The sequence below is a fragment of the Numida meleagris genome, chromosome 7 (assembly GCF_002078875.1).
Source record: "Numida meleagris isolate 19003 breed g44 Domestic line chromosome 7, NumMel1.0, whole genome shotgun sequence".
Classification (NCBI taxonomy): Eukaryota; Metazoa; Chordata; class Aves; order Galliformes; family Numididae; genus Numida; species Numida meleagris.
Window position 1 is genome coordinate 29,888,925 of NC_034415.1, and position 20,003 is coordinate 29,908,927.

Sequence of the window (20,003 nt, forward strand, 5' to 3'; positions counted from 1 at the left end):
CTGCCTTTTTGACTGCCAGAGTAATTGTCTTGCAAGTGAGGAACATGTTGTCTTTTTCCAAAGCAGGTGTCTGGTTCAGCCCCAGTACCTAAACTTATCAGCTCAGAGGAGCTGAATGTTCAGTGTTATGTGGGAGGTCACAGTGGTGCCTAAAGACTTTGATTTGCAAATCCAGATACTAGAAGCCATTGCAAGACTGTTCTGTTTTCCTAAATCCTCATTCAGCTTTGTTATAAATGTTACACAGTAAATTGACTTCTGTCATTTCTCTTGAGTTTGTTCTGCAGAAAATCCTTGTATCTGAGTAAATAATTAATATGCTACTTGCATTTTATGATTAATTGAAAAGACCTATATTTCTTTTACTCTTAAGTTATATAGTAGTGCTGATAAGCCATTGACATGATCAGCCAGCAGGGCAGGAAGAGAAATTGGAAGTGGTAGCTTTCTTCATTTTCTGTTCTTTGTGGATGGTCATCAGCAAATCACAGCTCAGCTTGGATCTAAATTTGTTACTGAGCTACAGCTAACTGAAATAGTAAATGTTTCTTAACACTTTTACTATCAAAAGAAGCTATCTGAGACTTCCAAATAAAGTTAAGCGTTAGTTATTATGTGCTACATCAAACTGTTTTGCCAGAGAACCAGACTGTAGCAGAAAAGACTCTCTAGGCTGATTTGGGAAAGCAGTGAATGGACTGCAATATCCCTGTTGGGTCTGAGCTCAAAAACAAGCAGAAACATTGGCAAGCGTTACCCTGCCCAATTCTGCCCCTCAGAGGTGGAAACGCTCCATAAGTTGACAGACATGCTGCTGGGGCAGGGCATCGCTGCGCTCAAAGGCAAGTCCTCGCTTCCAGACCTCATTAGTGCCTGGAAGTGTAGAACTGAGCCCCCTCTCTTTCCTGTACATGTGATTTTAAAAGGTGCAGCAAGGAGCAGTGTGTCGTCTGTTCTGTTACGCAGCTGTAGAGAATCATCATATTGAAGTCTCATTTTTACTTTTTTGGGGGAGGGTTGTTGCTGTTGAAAAGGAAACTGCAAAATGATAGCTAAGAGCTGAGGCAGAGCTAGATGGCTAAGTTTAATTTGTTTTAAATCAATGTGTGCTTTATTCAATGACTGTTAACTCTTAAACCGTGGGGTATGGTAGAAATGGGAGGTTACAGCTATTCAAGTTCCTTACAATATATATTTTTATAAGTATTAAGGAATGAAACATCTCACAGCAGGAGTTTTACCTCATGCTTTTTGGATGGAAGTAAGCTCAAGCTGCCCTGTAGTTCTAAATCTTTTCCTTTACAATATTCACTAGAGATACACAACCAAGAGCCTAGAAATACAGATACTGAAGGAAATGACTGTGGTGATAGCTGCAGGGAGAATGCTCTCCTTCTTTTAAGGTTAGACATCATCATGATCAAATGAAAAGGGAATGAAATTCTGAGAGAACAGAGACCTGGACAGGCAGAAAATAAAATGCAGTGTTCCCAGTGTATGCAACAGACTGTATGTATGGGCATCTTTACAACACTGCAGCTAGAACACAGCCGCAGGGCCTCTTAATGTGGATAGAATTCAGTCTTTGATTTCCCTCCTCTGATGGAGCTGCAGTTTGTACTACACATTGGCACACTTGCCCCTGCTTTGTCATTGTAGGCTTTTCCTCCTGCCTCCTTCCCCTTGGAAGGGAACTCAAGAATCCAGAATACCTTTGGTAGGCGAAGGCCATCCAATGGCCAGAGCATGCTGGAGAGACGAGGCTCTTAAGCCAGGAATTTCAGTCAAGGTGTAAGAATTACTGCAGCTTTAGAGAAGCCACTGTTTTAAGCACTATGTGTTGCTTTGAGGATGAAATTCTCCTCTCCTCATCAAAAGTGGGGGTTGGGTACTTGTTTTAATGCCAGCCACCTGGGAGCACAGCTTGTATATCCAATTTCCCACTGCGTGGCTTAGAGCCACAGCTCTATCTGCTGGTGTCCTCCAATTGACAGTGTATGTACAGACAGAAAACAAACTGGTTCCAAGTCCACAGTTTAGTAATTTAATTCAAGTTGCAGTGGAAATGCCAGACTGCATAGGGGTGGAGTTTTCCCACTATAAGTTTCTACAGAGCCAGAATTCCTTCTTCAAGGCAGCTCCATGTCAAGAATTCCTGACACAGTTGCAGGTGAGCTGGTACAGCCACACAAACACATACCTGTGCCTCTTCCATGTGGAAATACCAGTTGTGAGCTAAAAGCAGCATTGCTATTTGTCACGTTAGTCTGCTGAGGAAATGTATCCCTGCCTCTAGGGAAGGCTGATGAGTCCGGGCAGAGCAGCTCTCCAGTGCAGGCATGCTGCTTGCAAGGCTGTGACTTCTGTCTGGTGCTGCGTTCTTCTTTACAGAGACGTGCAGCAGCTGTGCATGGCTCTGGGTGGCTGGCCCTTCCACATTTCTGTGATTCACAGAATCCACGAGCGAGGCCTGTGCTCTTGAGACTCCAAAGAGCAGAGTGCTGTGAAAGTGTAATGTGTTGGTGCACGCTGTAAAGACTTGTTCTAGATAAGTCATAGCTCACTTCTAAGCTGCTCTTTATCATCTTGAGAGTTCTTCAACCTTAAAACTGCCGTAAAATTTACAAGTGCTATCATGCCTCTCAGTAGCAATGTGGCTGTTTATAAGTGGCCCTCCCTCCCATCCCACTCGCTCACTGAGCATTCTCTGCTTAGTTCATTTAACTGGGAGAAGGAAATCACTCAAACAGCTGCAGCACTGACCTTGGTTTCAAACCCAAAGCTAGCAGATGAGCAAGGTTAGTAATGTGCTGAACGTGCTACAAATTTGGTCTTGTTCTTGACAAATTGCTCAACAAAGCTTCACCCAGAATCCTACTCAGTTCTAGATCTGGTATTTCTGGACAAAGCTGTGAAGCTGAAACAAAAGGCAGCCTTGCTCTCTGTTTGAATTCACGTTTGCCATGGGGAATTAAGATCCATGTGACAGCTGCAGGCTGCGCGTCTAACAAACCTAAATATGGAGGCATATTCCAAATGGTACAAGTGCAGATCTCAGATTCCTGGTTCTTTGCATCTTTGCAATCCACCAGTCCTTCATGATCCTTTCGTACTGACCTCCTGAGCTGAACTAAAGATGAATACCTTTAGGTAGCTCAAAAATGTGAATTAGCAGATTCCCTATGAACTAGCTAATGTGAACAATATCACTCAGTATTTTTTAAAGGAATTTCTACTTTTCCCATGTGTGTCTTCTAATCCTTTTTTCTGTTCAGTGCAAGTTCTTAGATAAAGTGCCCCAAAAAGAAAACTCATTCATTTCCAATGGTAATGTTCCCTTTTTTTCTCTTATTTGAAGCTAGCAAGGTGAAAAGATATAATAAATGTCCATTTGGTTCTATGTAATTGGAGTATCTCCCTTCTCACAGCTTCAGTGCTAGAATTACTCTCTTACTTGGATTTGGTTTGCAGCTCTCCTGCCTAGCTGTTCACAAGATCACACTTATGTAAAATTGTTAAATATTTATAGTTTTTTGTAGGAATCTTTTTGTAGCTGTTTTTTCATACTTGTAATCTTATTTCTGGAAATCTTTTAATTGATAGGCTCTATACATATGTGTGTTCCTTCCAGATATTATCCACATCTTCACTGTATTTGAACAAATAATATGCAAATAAAGCTGAATTTTCTTCACGTTAACTTCCACAAATGGATTTAAGCCACCACACATCTCCTAATTTGTATCTTCAGTCCTGGTAGTTTTAGGACAAATCCAATAGCTTTAACTTTAAGCCTCCAAATACATCTCTGCTCGTAGCCCTAGGTATAGTGCTGGTTCCCCAATTCTTTACATTCACTGAGCCTTGTAGTTCCCATGGTTTCAAAGACTTCACTGAAATGAAAGCACCTCTCTGTGTCAGTACAAGTAATTATCTTGGGTAAATAATTTCTTTGATCTCAGGTGTCCTGACAGAAGTTGCCCCCATACAACTGCAGTCTGAATGAGTCTTCCTGCGTTTACTACCTCCTTCCTATCTCAAAAACTAGGGCAAAGATTAAGAACTTGCATAGAGATAAAAACTTAGCATAGCCACCTAACATATCAATATTGTATTTTCCTGGAATTTCTCACTGTCTGCAGTTTGCTTTGCAGAGGTGTGTCAGCTTCACCCAGGCTACACCTGAAATCCTTTTCATCTTCTACAGCTCTGGTTGTAGTACATGAAGACTGAGCAAACAGGTGCAGAGGTGGGCTCGGGTTAGCTGTGCATTCCTTACACAGTAACTTGCATTTTCAGGAAGTGTTGGGCTTAGTGCACAAGTGTTATACAGTACTTCTGTCCACGAAATTCTGCTTGGCCAAACCACAGCTGTGGCCACTGCCCTGAGCAGCATGTGTTCCATTCTCTGTGGGGCACCAGGTGTTACTTCAAATCCTCCCTTGCTGCCGCTCGTAGCTGCACCCTCCAGGGAACATACCTTCGCTGTATGGAGCAGCTTGCCAGGGAGCTTTGGAAGGATGTGCCAACAAAGGTTCCACTGCCACAATTGAAATGCACTGTCAGTTATGAAGATGTAATTTTTACAGATAAATGCAACACGTAACTCGTGTGTGTGTGTGACCCTGGCTCGCCTGTGTGTCAAGATGTTCCATCTAGTGGGCTTCTGGCTTCTCTGTATCAGAGTGCAAGGTGTTACCATTAAGCTGCTGAAAAACAGCTTCTGGTCTCAATTATTTACGTGATTCTGCATTAAGCAGATATGTTTGCAAACCACAGTCTCTAATGATGAGTTGAGATTAAAAATTACACCTAATTACCTTGATTTGTTTAACCCCTGGAATGCTTCCGGCACACTTAGGGCTATGCTTCTGTAGTCATTCAGGTTAATGATTTCCATTGTACACTGCAAAATGTTCTCATACTTCATAAGTCTGGGTTGTTCTTCTGAGGCTGGTGGACCAATGGTAAATCTCTTTTGAGCATAACACTTCTATGTAGGAGTACATGAAGTACAAGGACAGTGTGTTGGTAACACAGCAGGATGATGTCAGAGCAGGCATCTTATAAAGAGCATGTTTTCCTTTGAACCTAAAGACCTTGATTGTTGTGTCCTGGGTTTCTCCAGGAAGCAGATATTTTATTTTTTTTAGTGCTCTTTGTTAACCTGGAATGATTTTAAATTAATGTCACTGATCGACTGCCCTTAGCTCTTTTGCTGTCTAAACTGCTGTCATCATGATAGCTGCACACACAGAACCACATACAATGAACGGACAGCATCCACTTTTTGCTGAACATTGGCTTGAACTTACATTACCAGTTGTACTCTGCTAGATCTCCAAAGCAAAATAGAAAAAGGACATCATGTAATGGGAACACGAATGGAGGGCAGGACTGAAATCTTACGAATCTCCTTTAGTGTGAGCAGGAGCAAGTTTCATCCTAGACACTGAGAAAAGCTACAGGATGCATGATGTGCCTTCTCTTCATCGACAGATGGAGATATTTTAAGATGATGTTCATTTTCTTAAGCAGGTGATTTGAAGTTGTCAAGACTTCAGCTATGAAGCAAGAATTGTAAGATTTTCACCATCTGTAAGACACAAGTAATTTAATAATTTTTATTTCTAGTCACAATATTCTGCTGTATGAGGATGGACATGCGGTTGTTGCTGATTTTGGAGGTAATGATTTTATGATAGATCTATAAATTAACCTCAAACTGTCTAAAACTAAACGTGTGCTTACTGAGGAAATGCTAAGGAAGTTCATTTTGTCATAATGAGAAGAGTGAAAAAGACTCTTAAGGATGAGAAAACCCCTATTTTTGTCTCATCTAAGATATCACATGCTGTGGGTACTCTGCTACATACATGAAAAGAGAGCCCAGATGATAGTGAGATGGGTCCTGCTCAGTTTGGGTAAGATTAAGTGGCAGGAAGAGAGCAGAGTACGGAACGTGCCCTCTCCTTTCACAACTAGTGCTCAGAATCTAAGGATGGTGTGATGTGCGGGTCTGCAGCTGATAGCAGCCAACTCACAGGGCGATAGGTCAGGCTTCTTTCATTTTAGCTTAAAGAGCAGAATGAAGTTCTTTATTTCAGTTATGGACTTTCCTTATGCTTTCTGTTCAAAATTAGGCCAGGCTATATTTTTATGAAGCTTGTGCATTGTCATGGTGTCTATTGGTCAATCTCCATGGGAATGCATTCTTGTTGGAGGGTGGAGGTTAGGGAGCTGGGTTTGGCCTAGCCCCTCCAGAACTCCTTCATGTGACCACTGCTGCTGTGCAACATCAGCACAGATGTGATCAGTAGAGGTGCACAGACAGCAGCTCAGCACGAGGAGAGTGGGGTCAGCACGGCGGTGTCTGTGAGGGCCTCAGCACTGACCAGTAAGGAGCCAGGGGATGGCCACGGCCTGGCAGTGCCTGCTTGTCTGGTCATATCAAGACAAGCCTAAAAGTATTTTTCTGATCCTGCCTTAGAACTTAATTACGTATCCCAGAATTCAGCAGAGGCTACTTTCACTGTACTAATGTAAGATCCTGCCTCATGTTGGTGTGCTGCTTTTCTGTCTTTAAATAAGTCTGGCAGGCTTCTGTGGGGTTGTCACCACAGGGCTCGGTTGCTGCTTGTTGTACATCTGGATACACTTATATTGATCAGGACAAGTAGCCATGAGGCTATCACCAATCCTGAGGTAAGATCTTCAGCTGCTATAAACTGCTGTTAATGCCCCCAGACCTTTGTAGGCTTATACCAGTGCTGCATTTGGCGTGCAGGTTTGAGAAGTCTCATTGTCCATGTGCGCCTCCTGTTGAATAACAGCCATTGCTGTTGTCTGGATTTTCAAAACTCTAGTGTTATTAAAAAGTATTTTTTACAAAGGCTTTTTTTGTAAGGCAGGTATCTGTAGGGATTTGACAGTAAAGCCAGTTGTGTTCTGTGTGTTTCAGAGTCGAGATTTCTGCAATCCCTGGATGAAGACAACATGACAAAACAACCTGGGGTTTGTTTCTTGTTTTGTTCCACATAGTTAATGTAAAGCTTATGGGCAAATTCGGGTTAGGAGAAGATGACATTAAAAATAGATTTGATGGAATTGATGAACTGGAATAGTGTTGTAGCTATTTTAATATTTTTTCCTTTAAGCCTCTTTTACTAGCAGAGATCAGTGAATACAAAAAATATTGTATTAATCTGCAGTAGAAAATTACTTCTGTATGGCTCTTCCCTGAGCTCTGTTGCTCCTAAAATCCTTAGCAAGGTGTCATTTGTTCACCCTCCTTTCCCCCCTCACACACGCACTGGTGCCAGGTGGTCCCTGTTTCTAGTGAGGAATGAGTTCTGACACACTCATTTTCTTTAGGAGTTCTTTTTGCCATTTCAGGCATAGTGTTAAGAGAGAGGCAGACTTTACAAGACAGCGTTGTTGTCTTCACAGGTTTTAGTCCAGATTAATTCTGTGCCTCACACCATGGCCGTGAGTCTCGGTATCATCATAGTGCCCAGCTGTGCAATGCTAAAGCCAGGGTTTGGCTCCCACCTTTATGACAAATGGAGGCATGCAACCAGTGGTGCTGCTGCTGCAGGCCTGGGCCCCACCAGGGCTCAATGGTGTATGATGAGTAAGGCTGCCTTGTGAGAGGTGGGTTAACTGACTGAGGTGTAAGCAGTCGGTGAAAAGACCCTGGCACTCATTGCTCTGTAACATGGGGTTGCTCCTGGAGCAGCCTTGGAACTGGGCTTCTGCAGAAAGCAGCAAGCTCCCAGAGGAGGCAGGAACCCAGCCATTACTGCCATCAGTTTTTCTCTCTTGCAACTAGAGCAGTAGCAATTGGTATTATGTAGCATGCTCACACTCCAGACTGTTTAAGGCTGGGTGTTCTGCTTTCATTCCAGTACTCATCTCCTGCTCAAAGCCCCATCGCTCTGGCCCTGTAGGGATGAAGCAGCTGTGCTGTTATGGATAGCGTACAATAATTTTTTTGCCTGGATTTTACATGCTACGGTGAAAACTTTTCCTGGCAAACTTATGAGTTATCTTATGGAGCAATGGGAAACAAAGAAATAAAAGCAACAATATAACTAGAGGAAAAAACACGCAAGGAAATAAACTCTGTTAACGGATATTTGATGTTTCCTCGCATGCAGAACCTGCGCTGGATGGCCCCCGAGGTGTTCACTCAGTGCACGAGGTACACTATAAAAGCTGATGTTTTTAGCTACGCCCTGTGTCTCTGGGAGCTGCTAACAGGTGAAATTCCATTCGCTCACCTTAAGCCAGGTAAGATGCACAGTGAATTAATGCTTAAAGGGCTCTGAACTAGTTCCACGGAAAAAGGTTCACTGATATTTTACTAATCATCATTATTAAGTGCCAAGACTCAGGGAAAGGCATAGATCTACCCCCACCGTAATGCCATGTACTGTTTATTTTTGTTACAGTAGAGGTTTTCAACTTCCCATGCCATTGACAGCAGCCTTTGCCCCTTGTCCTCCAGTGGCCTGGGGTGGGTCTGTGTCCGTGCTTCTGTGCAGTGCCCTGCACACAGGAGGCAGCCTGGTGGAACTGCACCAATGCGTTTCACTCCAGTAACTGGAAAACTCCTGAAAAATTGTGAATGTCTTGTTTTGTTTTAAGTGGGTTTGGGATACAGAATACAGTTGCTGGGGGAAGAGATGTGTAAGATTGGTTGAATGGCTTTCAGATGGATTTTTTGTTTGTTTATTTGGAGAAAGCATTTTGATCTTTATAAAGCTGGGTTTCTTTTAGTTCATACAAATGTTTGTGCCCAAGCAGAATATAAATGGTGCTATTATTACATAAATCCATCGGTGCTCACTCCTCTATTTTTCCGTGTGCGTCTGTATGTCTAATTCTGTTCCTTGGGAGCCTATCACTATGCTATTCCCCTATTTGGTCAACTGCTTTATAAATTACTCAAATACTAAATGAAATCTAACACATTCTTGGCGTTTAGTGCAGTCTGTCTGAAGTATTTTTAACCAACGTGCTTATTTGCTGAAGGAAGAGTCCTGCTGATAGTGAAAGGACACCCAAAGCAATAGTGACAGAAATAAACTTTGTGAAGTATGATAGATGCACACACAGATGAAAACACCCCATGTGTTTTTTCCCCACTCTTTTTCTAATCCTGGCCCTGTGAAACTGATGGCAGAAATTCTGTTAGTTTGGTACAAGAAGATTTACCAATAGGTAGTATATTGCAGTACCTTTGGTGAAAAAGGGAGCATTCTTCACTGCGGTCTTAATTTATTTTGCATTTGCCTTCTCTTTTTTCATAGTGTCTGCTAGGCAAAGTATGAATCTAAAAGTATCAGACTCAGAGTACAGCCAAAATTAGGCAAGCTGTGTTTGCTTCTCCTGTCTACATTTAGTCACCGTGTCACAGGATTTACATGATGTTAGCATTCTGAAGCATTGTTGTGCAGCCAAAGACTGCAATCAGAGCGGACGATGGCTGAAATTATTCTTATGACAAAGACTGTGACAATAATGGGATATAGTGAAAAAATTACAGTATTGTTACAGTCTCATGATACTGGCAGTGTTGTCTTGGTCACTAGTGACCAGTGCTCACAGAAAGGCACTCGCTAGATTTTTACAAAAGAAACACTTTGAATCAATTTTAGTCATAGGCTGTGGTAGGACTAACCAAGGGTTAGTCAGCCCATCTGAATCTGGTACTGATTTAATTGCAGGTGGAATATAGATGTTATCCCATCTTAGTAATGAAGAGAATAATTAAAAAAAAAAAGATGGTTAATTCAGTTTTTCCCTAATGGTCATTTTTTAGGGCTTACCCAGAATTAGATTGTGTATGTCCCTGCTCAGCCATAGCCATAATGCTGTTCCACTCAGGGCCAGGGGTCGTCTCAGCTGTCTGTAGAAATAGTTTGGATTTGGAGCCTCTTTAAGCTACAAGATCTACCCACGGGCATCGTGGTTAGGCTCTTAGTGCCCTTGCTGTGCGTCGGCAGAGGGTAGGCTGTGCTTTCCTAGGGTCTCCGTACCTCCTGGATGCTCACCTCTTCCTGCCGGGCTGTTCCCGCAGCGGCGGCGGCGGCAGACATGGCGTACCACCACATCCGCCCGCCCATCGGGTACTCCATCCCCAAGCCCATCTGCGCGCTGCTGATGCGGGGCTGGAACGCCTGCCCCGAGGTGAGTGCCCGCTCCGCGCAGCCCCAGCAGCGGGGCCGGCCCTGGGTCCCGCTTCACGTGCAGCCCAGAAGCTCTGCTCACTGAGACGAGTTCTGCTGCAGAACACACTGGGATGGGCAGTGGTGTGGGCTGAAAGCACAGAGCAGTTGGTGAGTTGAGGAGGAAAGCAAATGATTGTTCAGCCATTCTTTGAGAACTCGAGTAACTGCATTGTAAAAGTTCAGTGTTGACCTGCAATGAATAGAAAAGCACTTTTTGCTCTCAGACTTCTGTGGATGCTTTCAATGTATTACTGATATTTTTCCACACAAAAAAAAAATGAAATCTGTATCATTAAAAAGAGGAACTAAGTTACTCTAAAAAAAAAAAAAGTGTAAACTAGTTTTCTACCATGCCCTAAAGCCGTTCCCTGATGCACTGGAAAGAAATGAGCATGAGAGCTGTGCAGAAGTCAAGAGGGGCTGAAGGCAGCAGCAGTCCCCTCCTTGGCACCATCCCGGCTCCGGGAGCAGTGAGGGGCAGGACGCAGGCACTAGTTGCAGTCACTCCTCTTTCCAGGGCTGCTTTCTTCATGGCAGTTGCTCTCAGCTCACAACACACAGAAATTCTCAATCTTTTGTTTTCTTTCTCTTAAATTGCTATTAAGAGCAACTCTGGATTCTACTTGCCTTCTCTCAAAAAGAGGTTAGATAAGACTAACGAGGATGTGTAGCCTGTTCCAAGACACTAGTCCCAGTAAGGTGATGTTTAGTGATACATTTTTCAGCCCCTGTCCTGGTTCTGTCCCTCCCAGCTCCTTTGCTCCCCAGCCCCTTGCTGACAGGGCAGTACGAGAAGCTGGAACCTCCTTGGCTCTGTGCAGCACTGCTCAGCAACAACCAAAACATCGCTGTGTTATCAACAGTGTTTTTCTCCTAAAGCCAAAACACTGCATCATATCAGACACCATGAGGAAAATCAGCTCTGTCTCAGCTGGAACTAAGACCCACACACTTTGAAGTTGAACTAGGGACATTTTGGATCTGTTCAGAACCGATGCATAAAACCTTGGGTTCCGACACCAGCTCTTGCTAACAGAGAGCGTGCGGTGAGTTACGAGATCTCCAGCTAGTGACCTTCAGTGCAGCCTGCCAGGTGCTTGTCCTGGAGAGAGGGCCGGTCCTCAGCCCCTTAATGGGTATGGATGCTCTATAATGGAAGAGAACCACAAAGCTTAGCGAGTTGTGTAAATTTAAGATAGAGTTTAATAGTTATGGTTTAAAAAGTTTACATCTTCTATCAAAGCGAACTTTAATAAGTCAAGCACAGGAATGCTTCAAGTGCCACAACTTGCACATTAAAGAGAGCAGGCATGGTTTTGAGCACTGTAAATGTGAATTTTCACATTAAATTAATTTCATGCTGCGTGTTAGAGGTCATAAACACCACTTTCTGTTCTGGCCGCTCAACCTTCCTGTCTTATCTTTCTTTCAATTATATTCTGCGTTGTCCTATTTGTCTCTGACAGTACCGGATATTTGCTGTCTGATTCTTCCCATTACCAACACCATTATTCAATTAACGGAGTGAAACATCCTCAGCTGAATTACCTTTATTTTTTTCTGATGATTTAATCAAACACTTCTTTATGGTTTCTGAGTTGTTGAAAATCCCCACCGCAATAATGCTAACAGCTTTCAGGGAAACAGGAACCGTCTGTGGTTCTGAAGAAAGAAAAAGAACACTGTTGTTTTCCCTTCTTCCTCCCTTTCTGTTGCCTCCCAAGGTGATATGTAAGCACACCCAGCAGATGGGGGTTACAATATAGCTTTTGAAGCAGAGTTTTCAGCTTTGTCAGTTCGGCGAGGAATTAAAGGCACCCGGATTTCTGCCTCAAAACTGCTGTCTTCTAATCCTGGTAACAAGTCTCTGTGTTCATTCAGTGGCATTTCAGCTGCTTTGAGTACACTTGGCAAGGCTGGCTGTTCTGAGGGCCTTGCAAATCCCATGTGCCCATTGTATGTACAGCGCTGTTATTCTGAAGACTGGGTCTGCTGACCAGTAACTTAGCTCTGTGTTCAATAGAAGTGGGGATGCTGACTATATGAGGTGTAACTTGGCAATCTTTATGGCATTGGTATGTTTTGCTCTTCTCGTTATCTAAAACTTCTAGTATTTTCTGACTAGCAACTGGGAGTATTTGTGGGTAAGAAAAATAAGGTTTTCAAATTCATTTACGACAAGTGTCACCATATTTCCTCTTTTCTCTAATCTGTTTGATTCCATCTTCTCCAGTGTTATCAGTCCAAGCAGGTTCTCTGCCTCCAGTTTCTTTTTTCCTCTAGTTAATTGCTAGTTGCCAAGAGGACTCAAGAATAAACTGGTGACTCAACTCGAGCAGGGAGCAGCATTCATTCTGCTGAAAGCTGGGCCACAGCAACTTGGGTGATGGGATTGTGTGGGTGATGGGATTCAGCAGCCCCGTTTGCCAAGCTTTTGTGTGCTTCCCAGATCCTCAGTGTTTCTGTTATATTCAATTTTTGCTCTGTTTTTTTTTTTTTTAAAGAGCATTTTTAAGATCTGTACAGCTGTCAAGCAATGTTCTAATGGGAAAAAAATGATGTGGTTTTCTTATATTATTAAAAAGAATCGTTTTTTTATGCAGCTTCTGCTAAAGCCGTTAGCGCTGCACCTTTCTCACATGCTACAATGAGGACAGATTTTAATGACTGGTGAGATTCAGCTGATTATCCTAATAAATTCAATAGTACCAGCAATAAAGAAAATAGAATGTGATAGTGTTCCCTTCTGAGATTTGGAAATGGGGGTTAAAGAAAGATAGTTTTGTGTTGGCTTTTGCAGTCTGTTGCTATTTCTGGACTAAAGGAAACCAGCTAAAGCGAGGCTGTAAAGATACCATCCCCAACCTGCTAGGGCTGTTAGAGCCACAGAAGGATTTTGTGGTGCTTAAGACCATCCAGATACGTGGCAGAGGGCAACAACAGCCCTTTACTAAACTGTCTTTAGATCGCTGTCCTTATACTGAGCATCAAATCTTCCAAAGCAGATTGATAACGAGAATTCTTCTGATTTCCTAAGTGGATGCTTTATACACAGCTCTGTGTATTTGCACATGAAAATGCGATTGCAACTGTGAGAGCACGTGGGCACCTTCTGGCACAGACCCGTGGGTGCTGCCTTACTGAGGGTGTTACTGCTCTGGCATTTGTTGAGCATCAGAACGTTGGGTTTGTTTATAACATCTGAGTTTGACGGTGTTGCTCGGCAGTGGAGAATGGTAAGCAGTCAGCTGAGGTTCATCTCCATGAAGCATTTCTCAGAGCAGATTTCTCACCAGGCAAGCGACCCTGTGGGCTCCATGGGGCCACTTCTGCATGTGCCGCTGCAGCAGTTGCACACTCAATTTGGCACATGGCCCTCAACTGTCTGAAAAGGCAACAAACATGCTCTAGAGTGAGTTAGCTGCACTAGGAAACACACTGGAGGAGTGGGCTTTGGGTTTGGAATCATTGTTTGTACGTTTAGTTTGCTGGAGCTACGCTGGAATGTAGGGACTTCATTTAACAGTGGGAGTTCCAACACAGATTAATGTGAAGGGATTTTGGAGCTCGTGTAATTTTCTGGTGTTACAGAAGCCTTGTAGCATCTGCTGCTTTGTACTACTGACCCAGAGACTCTGGCTTTGAATTTCACACTGGAGCCCCTCTTTCTATTAGCCGAGCTAAGACAGACAGGTTACCATGTGCTGAACCTGTCCTTGCTCTGGATACCTGGAAGCTTTCTTACCTGAGCTAGTGAACTAAAGCATGTGCATAGGTGCTGTAGCAGGGCAGCACAGAGGGAGGTGGGTGTGACTTCAGGCTGCCAGCTGACTTGGTAGAGCTTTGCCCCCTTGCTATATTCCGTGCTGTAACCTTATGTTTCAGCTTGAAAATTGCAGATAAAACGTGTTTGCTATGCAGGGCATGGTTAGCTATTTTATTTCAGCGCTATTAGTGTTTCCTGGATATTTGAATACACTCGTCTTCCATTTTATGAGCTAATGTTATATTAGGGATGAGGGGGCAGTTTGTTTGTTTTATTCCATGCAACTATAAAGCAGCTGCTAATAACCATCAGCAAGTAGCTCGCATTCTGCTTAAAGTTATTAATAAGATGTCATATTAAATTGTTGACTTAAGCGAGCAGTATGTAACAGATAGAGTCACTATATCTTGTTAGCGTTTCCACAGCTCATTTAGCATCAATAAAAATAAAACACCCTTTTGGAATTTTAATGCACTTTGCTGCTCATCAGTATCACTGCAGCATCACTTAATCTTCCTGGTGCTTTAGAGCTGCATGGCAGAATGAGAAGGCAATTGATAGCTCAATCAGCCAGTGGATAACTTGAATTTGGCACAAAATGTGGGAAAAAAACTTACTGGAATTAGGTTTTTTTAAAGGCCTTTTCCTACATGATGTTACTTTACACCCAGTTAGAAAGATTTTGGATTATGTCTGAAGACCTCAGGAAAGTTCCAGGAGGTCCAGGGGGCGAAGAGCAGGGAGAGCCCTTAGTGGACGCGTGAACTGTTTGCTGTGCAGGCAGCACCTGTCCTAAAACAGTCAGTACAAGCCTAGAATGCTGCTGGGAGTTCACTGCACGGATTAAAAAGCACTTATTTTACAGTGCCTCCGTTACACCATGTGTGTATCTAGCATGCATAATAATCCCTGACAGAGTGGTGTCATATCTCACGAGAGACCACGTGCTGTTAATTAATCACCATAGCAAGCAGAACGAACAAAATAACTAAGCAGTTAAAAAGCATCACCATACTAGCATTCTTCTTCGAGAATTGCACTGTAGGTGCATAAACAAAGATATTATTTGTCTCCACATTTACTTGAGAGGGGTCACCTGCTAGGGGAAATTGGTGAACTTCAGTGCTCAGTGGGTGTTCACAGGTCAGAACTCTCCAGCAGGAACGATGCGAGCACAGAAAGGGAAAGATGAGGGTTTCTCTAAGTGCAAGTATTGCTCAGGAGCTCGTCCTCTGATCCTCACAGCTTTTGCTATGCTGAAAACCTTATGTATGTGCAAAGCAGAAGCATAGCTCTTATATAAACACAGCCCATCATCTATTGTTACTTTTACGTAAGTCTTACAGCCTAATTGTTATTAGTTCAAATCAAATTGTTTCATAAAAAGAATAATAATGTAGGTAACGTTGTTAAATGCACGTCTCTTCATTGCAGAGCTTAGCACTGAACTTGCAGTTCCCACCAGATTCTCAAGCGAACTGAAAGCACTGCCATGAAATTCAAAGGCAGGGACACGGAGGGGATTTGTTATTCATCGTTGTCTGTGAGTCTGTTTCACCATAAAAGACACCCCTACTATTTTACGCAGTTCTGTGTTGTCTCTTGTGTTCACAGGGCAGACCAGAATTCTCAGAAGTGGTCACAAAGTTAGAAGAATGTCTGTGCAACATTGAGGTAAGGGCTTCATTTCTTCTGCGGGGCGTCTGCCGGAGGGGGGTGATCGGGAGCGCGGGCAGGGAGAGCAGCAGGCACTGAGGAAAGCGGTGGCTTTGGAATCTGCAAGCTGCTCCATCCTGCTGAAAGCCAGAACATCACGTTTTTAAGGCATGTTATCAGTAATGGGTTTGAGGGGTGCCAGAGAGAGGCCGTGGGAACCACGTATTGCTGTGTCAGCAGCTACTCGGGGGGAGGAACGCTGAAGAACGTGTGAGCAGCAGGGCCCCACACAGCAGGCCTCGGCGGGCTCGTGCTCCCCATCCAGCAAACACAAGTCTGCTTGGCTTAAAAAGAAGAAAAGATAAACTGGCTGAGGCCTTTGGGAGAAAGGTAGAAAGAGAAAACATAAGAAGGATGAATGCAAAGGCAAACTCCTGCTCTGCAGCTGTGATGCAGACAGATGTGTCAGCATTCAGCTTTGTGTAACAGAAGTGGCCAAACAGAAGCCAAACTTGATTCAGGGCTGCAGTTCCTGAAATTGTTTTTTCTTTGTGCTTGTATACGCATGCAAGAGTTAGAAAAGAAAAAAAAAATCCTCCTTCTAAAACATCACTGCTCTTGATTTTAAGTCAGAAAAGACACTCCTACTCCATTGCCTTTCTTCATGCTCTGGCTGCCGTTGGAAGGTGTTTGCTGGATGTGTAAGTGGAGGCTTTTAAGAGTAGAAAAAACTGAGAAGCACTATATCACAAGAAAATGTGCCATCTCATGGGGCACCTGGCTTCTGTGAGACATAGGCAGCTGTGCATGCAGGAAGAAATCTGGGCCTAGAACTTAGATAGAAAAAGTAGGGGGAAAAAGCTTTATTTAGCTGGAGAGTCTTCAGCTTCATTGTGTCCAGGGTAAAGCCTTGTCTGAGGGGAGCTTTAAGGAACAATATCTATTAAGTAAGTATTTAAGTAAGTTAAATATTGCAGCCAATGAAGGATGAGAACTCTCCATCTCCATCTAATTCCTCCTCTTTTTCTTCTCCTCGCTCAGCAAATCATTTCTGCTCCTTTTAAATCTCTCTGAATCCAGGCGTGGTGAGGACATCTTGTGCCAGCAAGGCCATGTCCCTGCTGCTGTGTACACGCATATGTAATACATGTATGTTCACGTGCTAGCCCTGTGTCTGCATTGTGCCTCCAGTCTGACCTCCCACCCCGAGGCGCTCGGGCCAGCCCGCTGCCACCAGGCAGCACTGCCACTGTTCAGTGCAGGTGGCAGAGTCCCAGGCAGCAGCTCCCATGGGAGAGACTGCAGTGGCTCCTGGCTGCATGGGGAATACTCACAAGCCACATAACTCATGGCTGGGCTGAAGTGGGTCTTCCTGAAAGTCATCCAACCCCAGGCAGTAATGAACCAACCGCTTGGCTCGGGAAACAGCATCCGATGTCCTCCTCACTGCTCAAAGTCAAGAGGCGTTTTCCAGCCAAACTATAAAGGCAGTATGGGACACGCAACTTACAAGAAAGAGCTGAGGAAAAACAAAAAAATACACTGTATGTATTAACAGTGCCTGTTTTGTTTTTGTTTAAACGCAGTTGATGTCTCCAGCCTCCAGCAACAGCAGTGGTTCTCTGTCTCCCTCCTCGTCCTCGGACTGCCTTGTTGCACGTGGAGGTCCTGGCCGCAGTCACGTCGCAGCATTACGGAGTCGTTTTGAGTTGGAATATGCTTTGAATGCGAGAGCTTACACTGTCTGGCCACAGAGGTATGTACCTGTCGGTGCAAGGCAAGGAGGGCTCTTGCTCTAGAACACACAGCCATAGCTCTTCCCAAGGCTGCATGGCTCACCTGCCTTAAACAGGAAACAGTCATAGAACCATAGAATTGTTGTGAAGGGTACAGAGCACAAGTCTTACGGGGAGCAGCTGAGGGAACTGTGCTTATACAGCCTGGAGAAGAGGAGGCTCAGAGGAGACCTTACTGCTCTCGACAACTCCCTGAAGGGAGGTTGTGGCGAGGTGAGGGTCAGTGTCTTCTCCCACATAGCTAGTGATAGGATGAGAGGGAATGGCCTCAAGCTGTGCAAGGGGAGGTTCAGGTCAGATGTTCAGAAAAACTCCTTTTCTGATGGGGTGGTCCGGTGCTGGAAGGGGCTGCCAGGGCGGTGGTGGAGTCACCATCCCTGGAGGTAGTCAAGAACTGTACAGATGTTGTACTGAGGGACATGGTGTAGTGGGAAATATTGCTGGTAGGTGGGCGGTTGGACTGGATGAGGTCTTTTCCAACCTTGGTGATTCTGTGATTCTCTGACTAAGGTTGGGAAAGGCACAGGCTGGGCTGCAGGTGAAGGTGTCCAGGCTGAGAAGACAGACAGATAGCGGCCAGGCTGTCCCAGTAGCCAGGGGGCAGCAAATACAAATGCAAAGTTTCTTCTCCTTTAGGAAGAGGAAGTGATCTCAGTCTCACCAAGCATTGCTGCCAATGCTCCTGCTGGCACATATCCTAAAACCTGCATGTCAGTCAGTATATACCCACAGAAGGGTAAGAGTTCAGCCTAGGTTCCATGACAAGGAGGCAAAGGGTTCTCTGTGTTACTGTAACACTGAAGTTAATGTCTGAGGCAGTGTACCCTACCACCTTGCTCTGAGGGCAAATTTAGCAATCTCCTTCCTCTGTCCCATGGGAACCCAGAGTACTGTGAAAGTGAAATGGCACTCTTAATCTCTGTCAGAAGAGCTGTGCACTTAGTCTAAACTTTACCCTTTAGCACCACTTAGCAGTCAGAAATAGTAATAGCAGAGCGCTCGTTCCTGTTAACTGGAACATGGGAATTGAGAAATACGGGCAGCTGAAATGAGCAGCCGCATTGGAGGAGCGAGGAGGATCAATCATTTGCCCATTTGGGGGCTCAGATGGAGAGGCAGGAGGCAAACACATGCAGACATACGCTGAAATCTTTCCCTTAAAAATACAAATCACACTCAAAAAGTTCATCTGGCAGCATGAGAGGTCCCCTGAACTGCTCTGCTGTACTGACAGGGCATGGAAGTGGGGTCTGAGTCAGGATGGAGGACATGTGAGCCAGGCTTTTATTTTCTGTAAAGGGGCAGATGTCACTCCTGAGTGTGATAGGTGTGCAGGAAAAGAATAAGGAAGTGATGGATGTAGGTTCCAATGTAGCTACAAGAGAGGGAAACGGGGAGCTCTTGTTGTGTAGTTCAGTGTTCTTCATAACATGCTGAGGCTTGTTAGCACACCAAAAGGAGATCTTCTGTAGCCCCAGCAGTTATTTACAGTCGAGTGCTTTCGTTGCATGATCTGCCATACAAACTAACAACATGCAGAGCTATGGACAGCACCTGGGAAGGCTGGCCCAGAGGCACAACACTCAGCACAAAGGGAATGGTTTCTCTTTTTCAACTATACAACCACACTGATGTGATTAACAACTTCTCTTTCTGATAGTACTTGTTCCTTAGGGCTGTTTTTTCCTTTGTTTGTTTTGTAAGTAAGGTCATTTTCAGAGGGGCTGGGCCATGGTTTGGGGTTCTTCCCTAGTTGGACTGTTTTTCCAGGGCTGTCTCCTGTTTCCAACTGCTCTGACACCTTCGTGTCCCATGAAGCACAGTGCAGCATGCAGCTCCATTTCACTGCAGAAACAACACGTCAATGAAATCTCCATGTACCATGGAGCAAAACAGCCATGACACCGAACTTGTTTGTTTCTTGCCTTTTAACTTCGGCTGTGTTGAGCAAACACAAACCTCCCTCCTGCATGGCAACTGTTGCTATGTGCAAAGTAATGAGAGGTGGGCTGCAGCAGCCTCATAATGAGTTGGATGTAATAGCAGTGCATTTTAATTGTCTAACAGGGCAGCTTCACGTGTCAGCTCATCACGCTGTAGATGCTTAATGTTGATGTTTCACTTCTTTGCACCTTTAACATTTCCCACAGAGCCTGATGGCCATGTCTGACAGAGATTAATCATCTTTTTTTTTTTAAGTAGCTCTCAATTAACTGAAGTCAGGAACAAACGGGGCATCCTTTCTTTGCAGATTCACACAGCGGCACTAGCACCTCCAAAAGGCCTGGCAGGAGGCTCTGCCAGCACTGTTTTATAGTCTGTAGCAGAGGCTGCCTCAATCAGGAAACAAATGTCTGTGTGGTGTAGCGTGCTGTAATGTCCCAAAGGAATGCCAGGGAGGGGCTGTGCTGTGAGCAGGCAGAGCCCCACTCATCAGCTGTGCACTGCGGGCAGGAGCTCAGGGTTGGCAGCCAAAGCAAGCAGCCCTGCCTCCCCTGAGCCAACATGGGTCTGCCCTGCACCACTGCTCCTCGGGGACAGGGTAAGGGC

At 44.4% G+C, this 20,003-nt stretch overlaps 1 protein-coding gene across 1 annotated transcript in view; it reads left to right on the forward strand.

The window, feature by feature from the left end:
• LOC110402683 (serine/threonine-protein kinase TNNI3K) overlaps nucleotides 1-20,003 on the forward strand; it is a 59,711-nt gene that overhangs the window by 36,874 nt on the left and 2,834 nt on the right. The window contains exons 18-23 of the mRNA XM_021405042.1: nucleotides 5,635-5,687; nucleotides 6,962-7,014; nucleotides 8,160-8,292; nucleotides 10,085-10,194; nucleotides 15,616-15,675; nucleotides 17,244-17,413. Coding sequence (XP_021260717.1) covers nucleotides 5,635-5,687; nucleotides 6,962-7,014; nucleotides 8,160-8,292; nucleotides 10,085-10,194; nucleotides 15,616-15,675; nucleotides 17,244-17,413 — 579 coding nt within the window. The remainder of the gene's footprint in view (nucleotides 1-5,634; nucleotides 5,688-6,961; nucleotides 7,015-8,159; nucleotides 8,293-10,084; nucleotides 10,195-15,615; nucleotides 15,676-17,243; nucleotides 17,414-20,003) is intronic.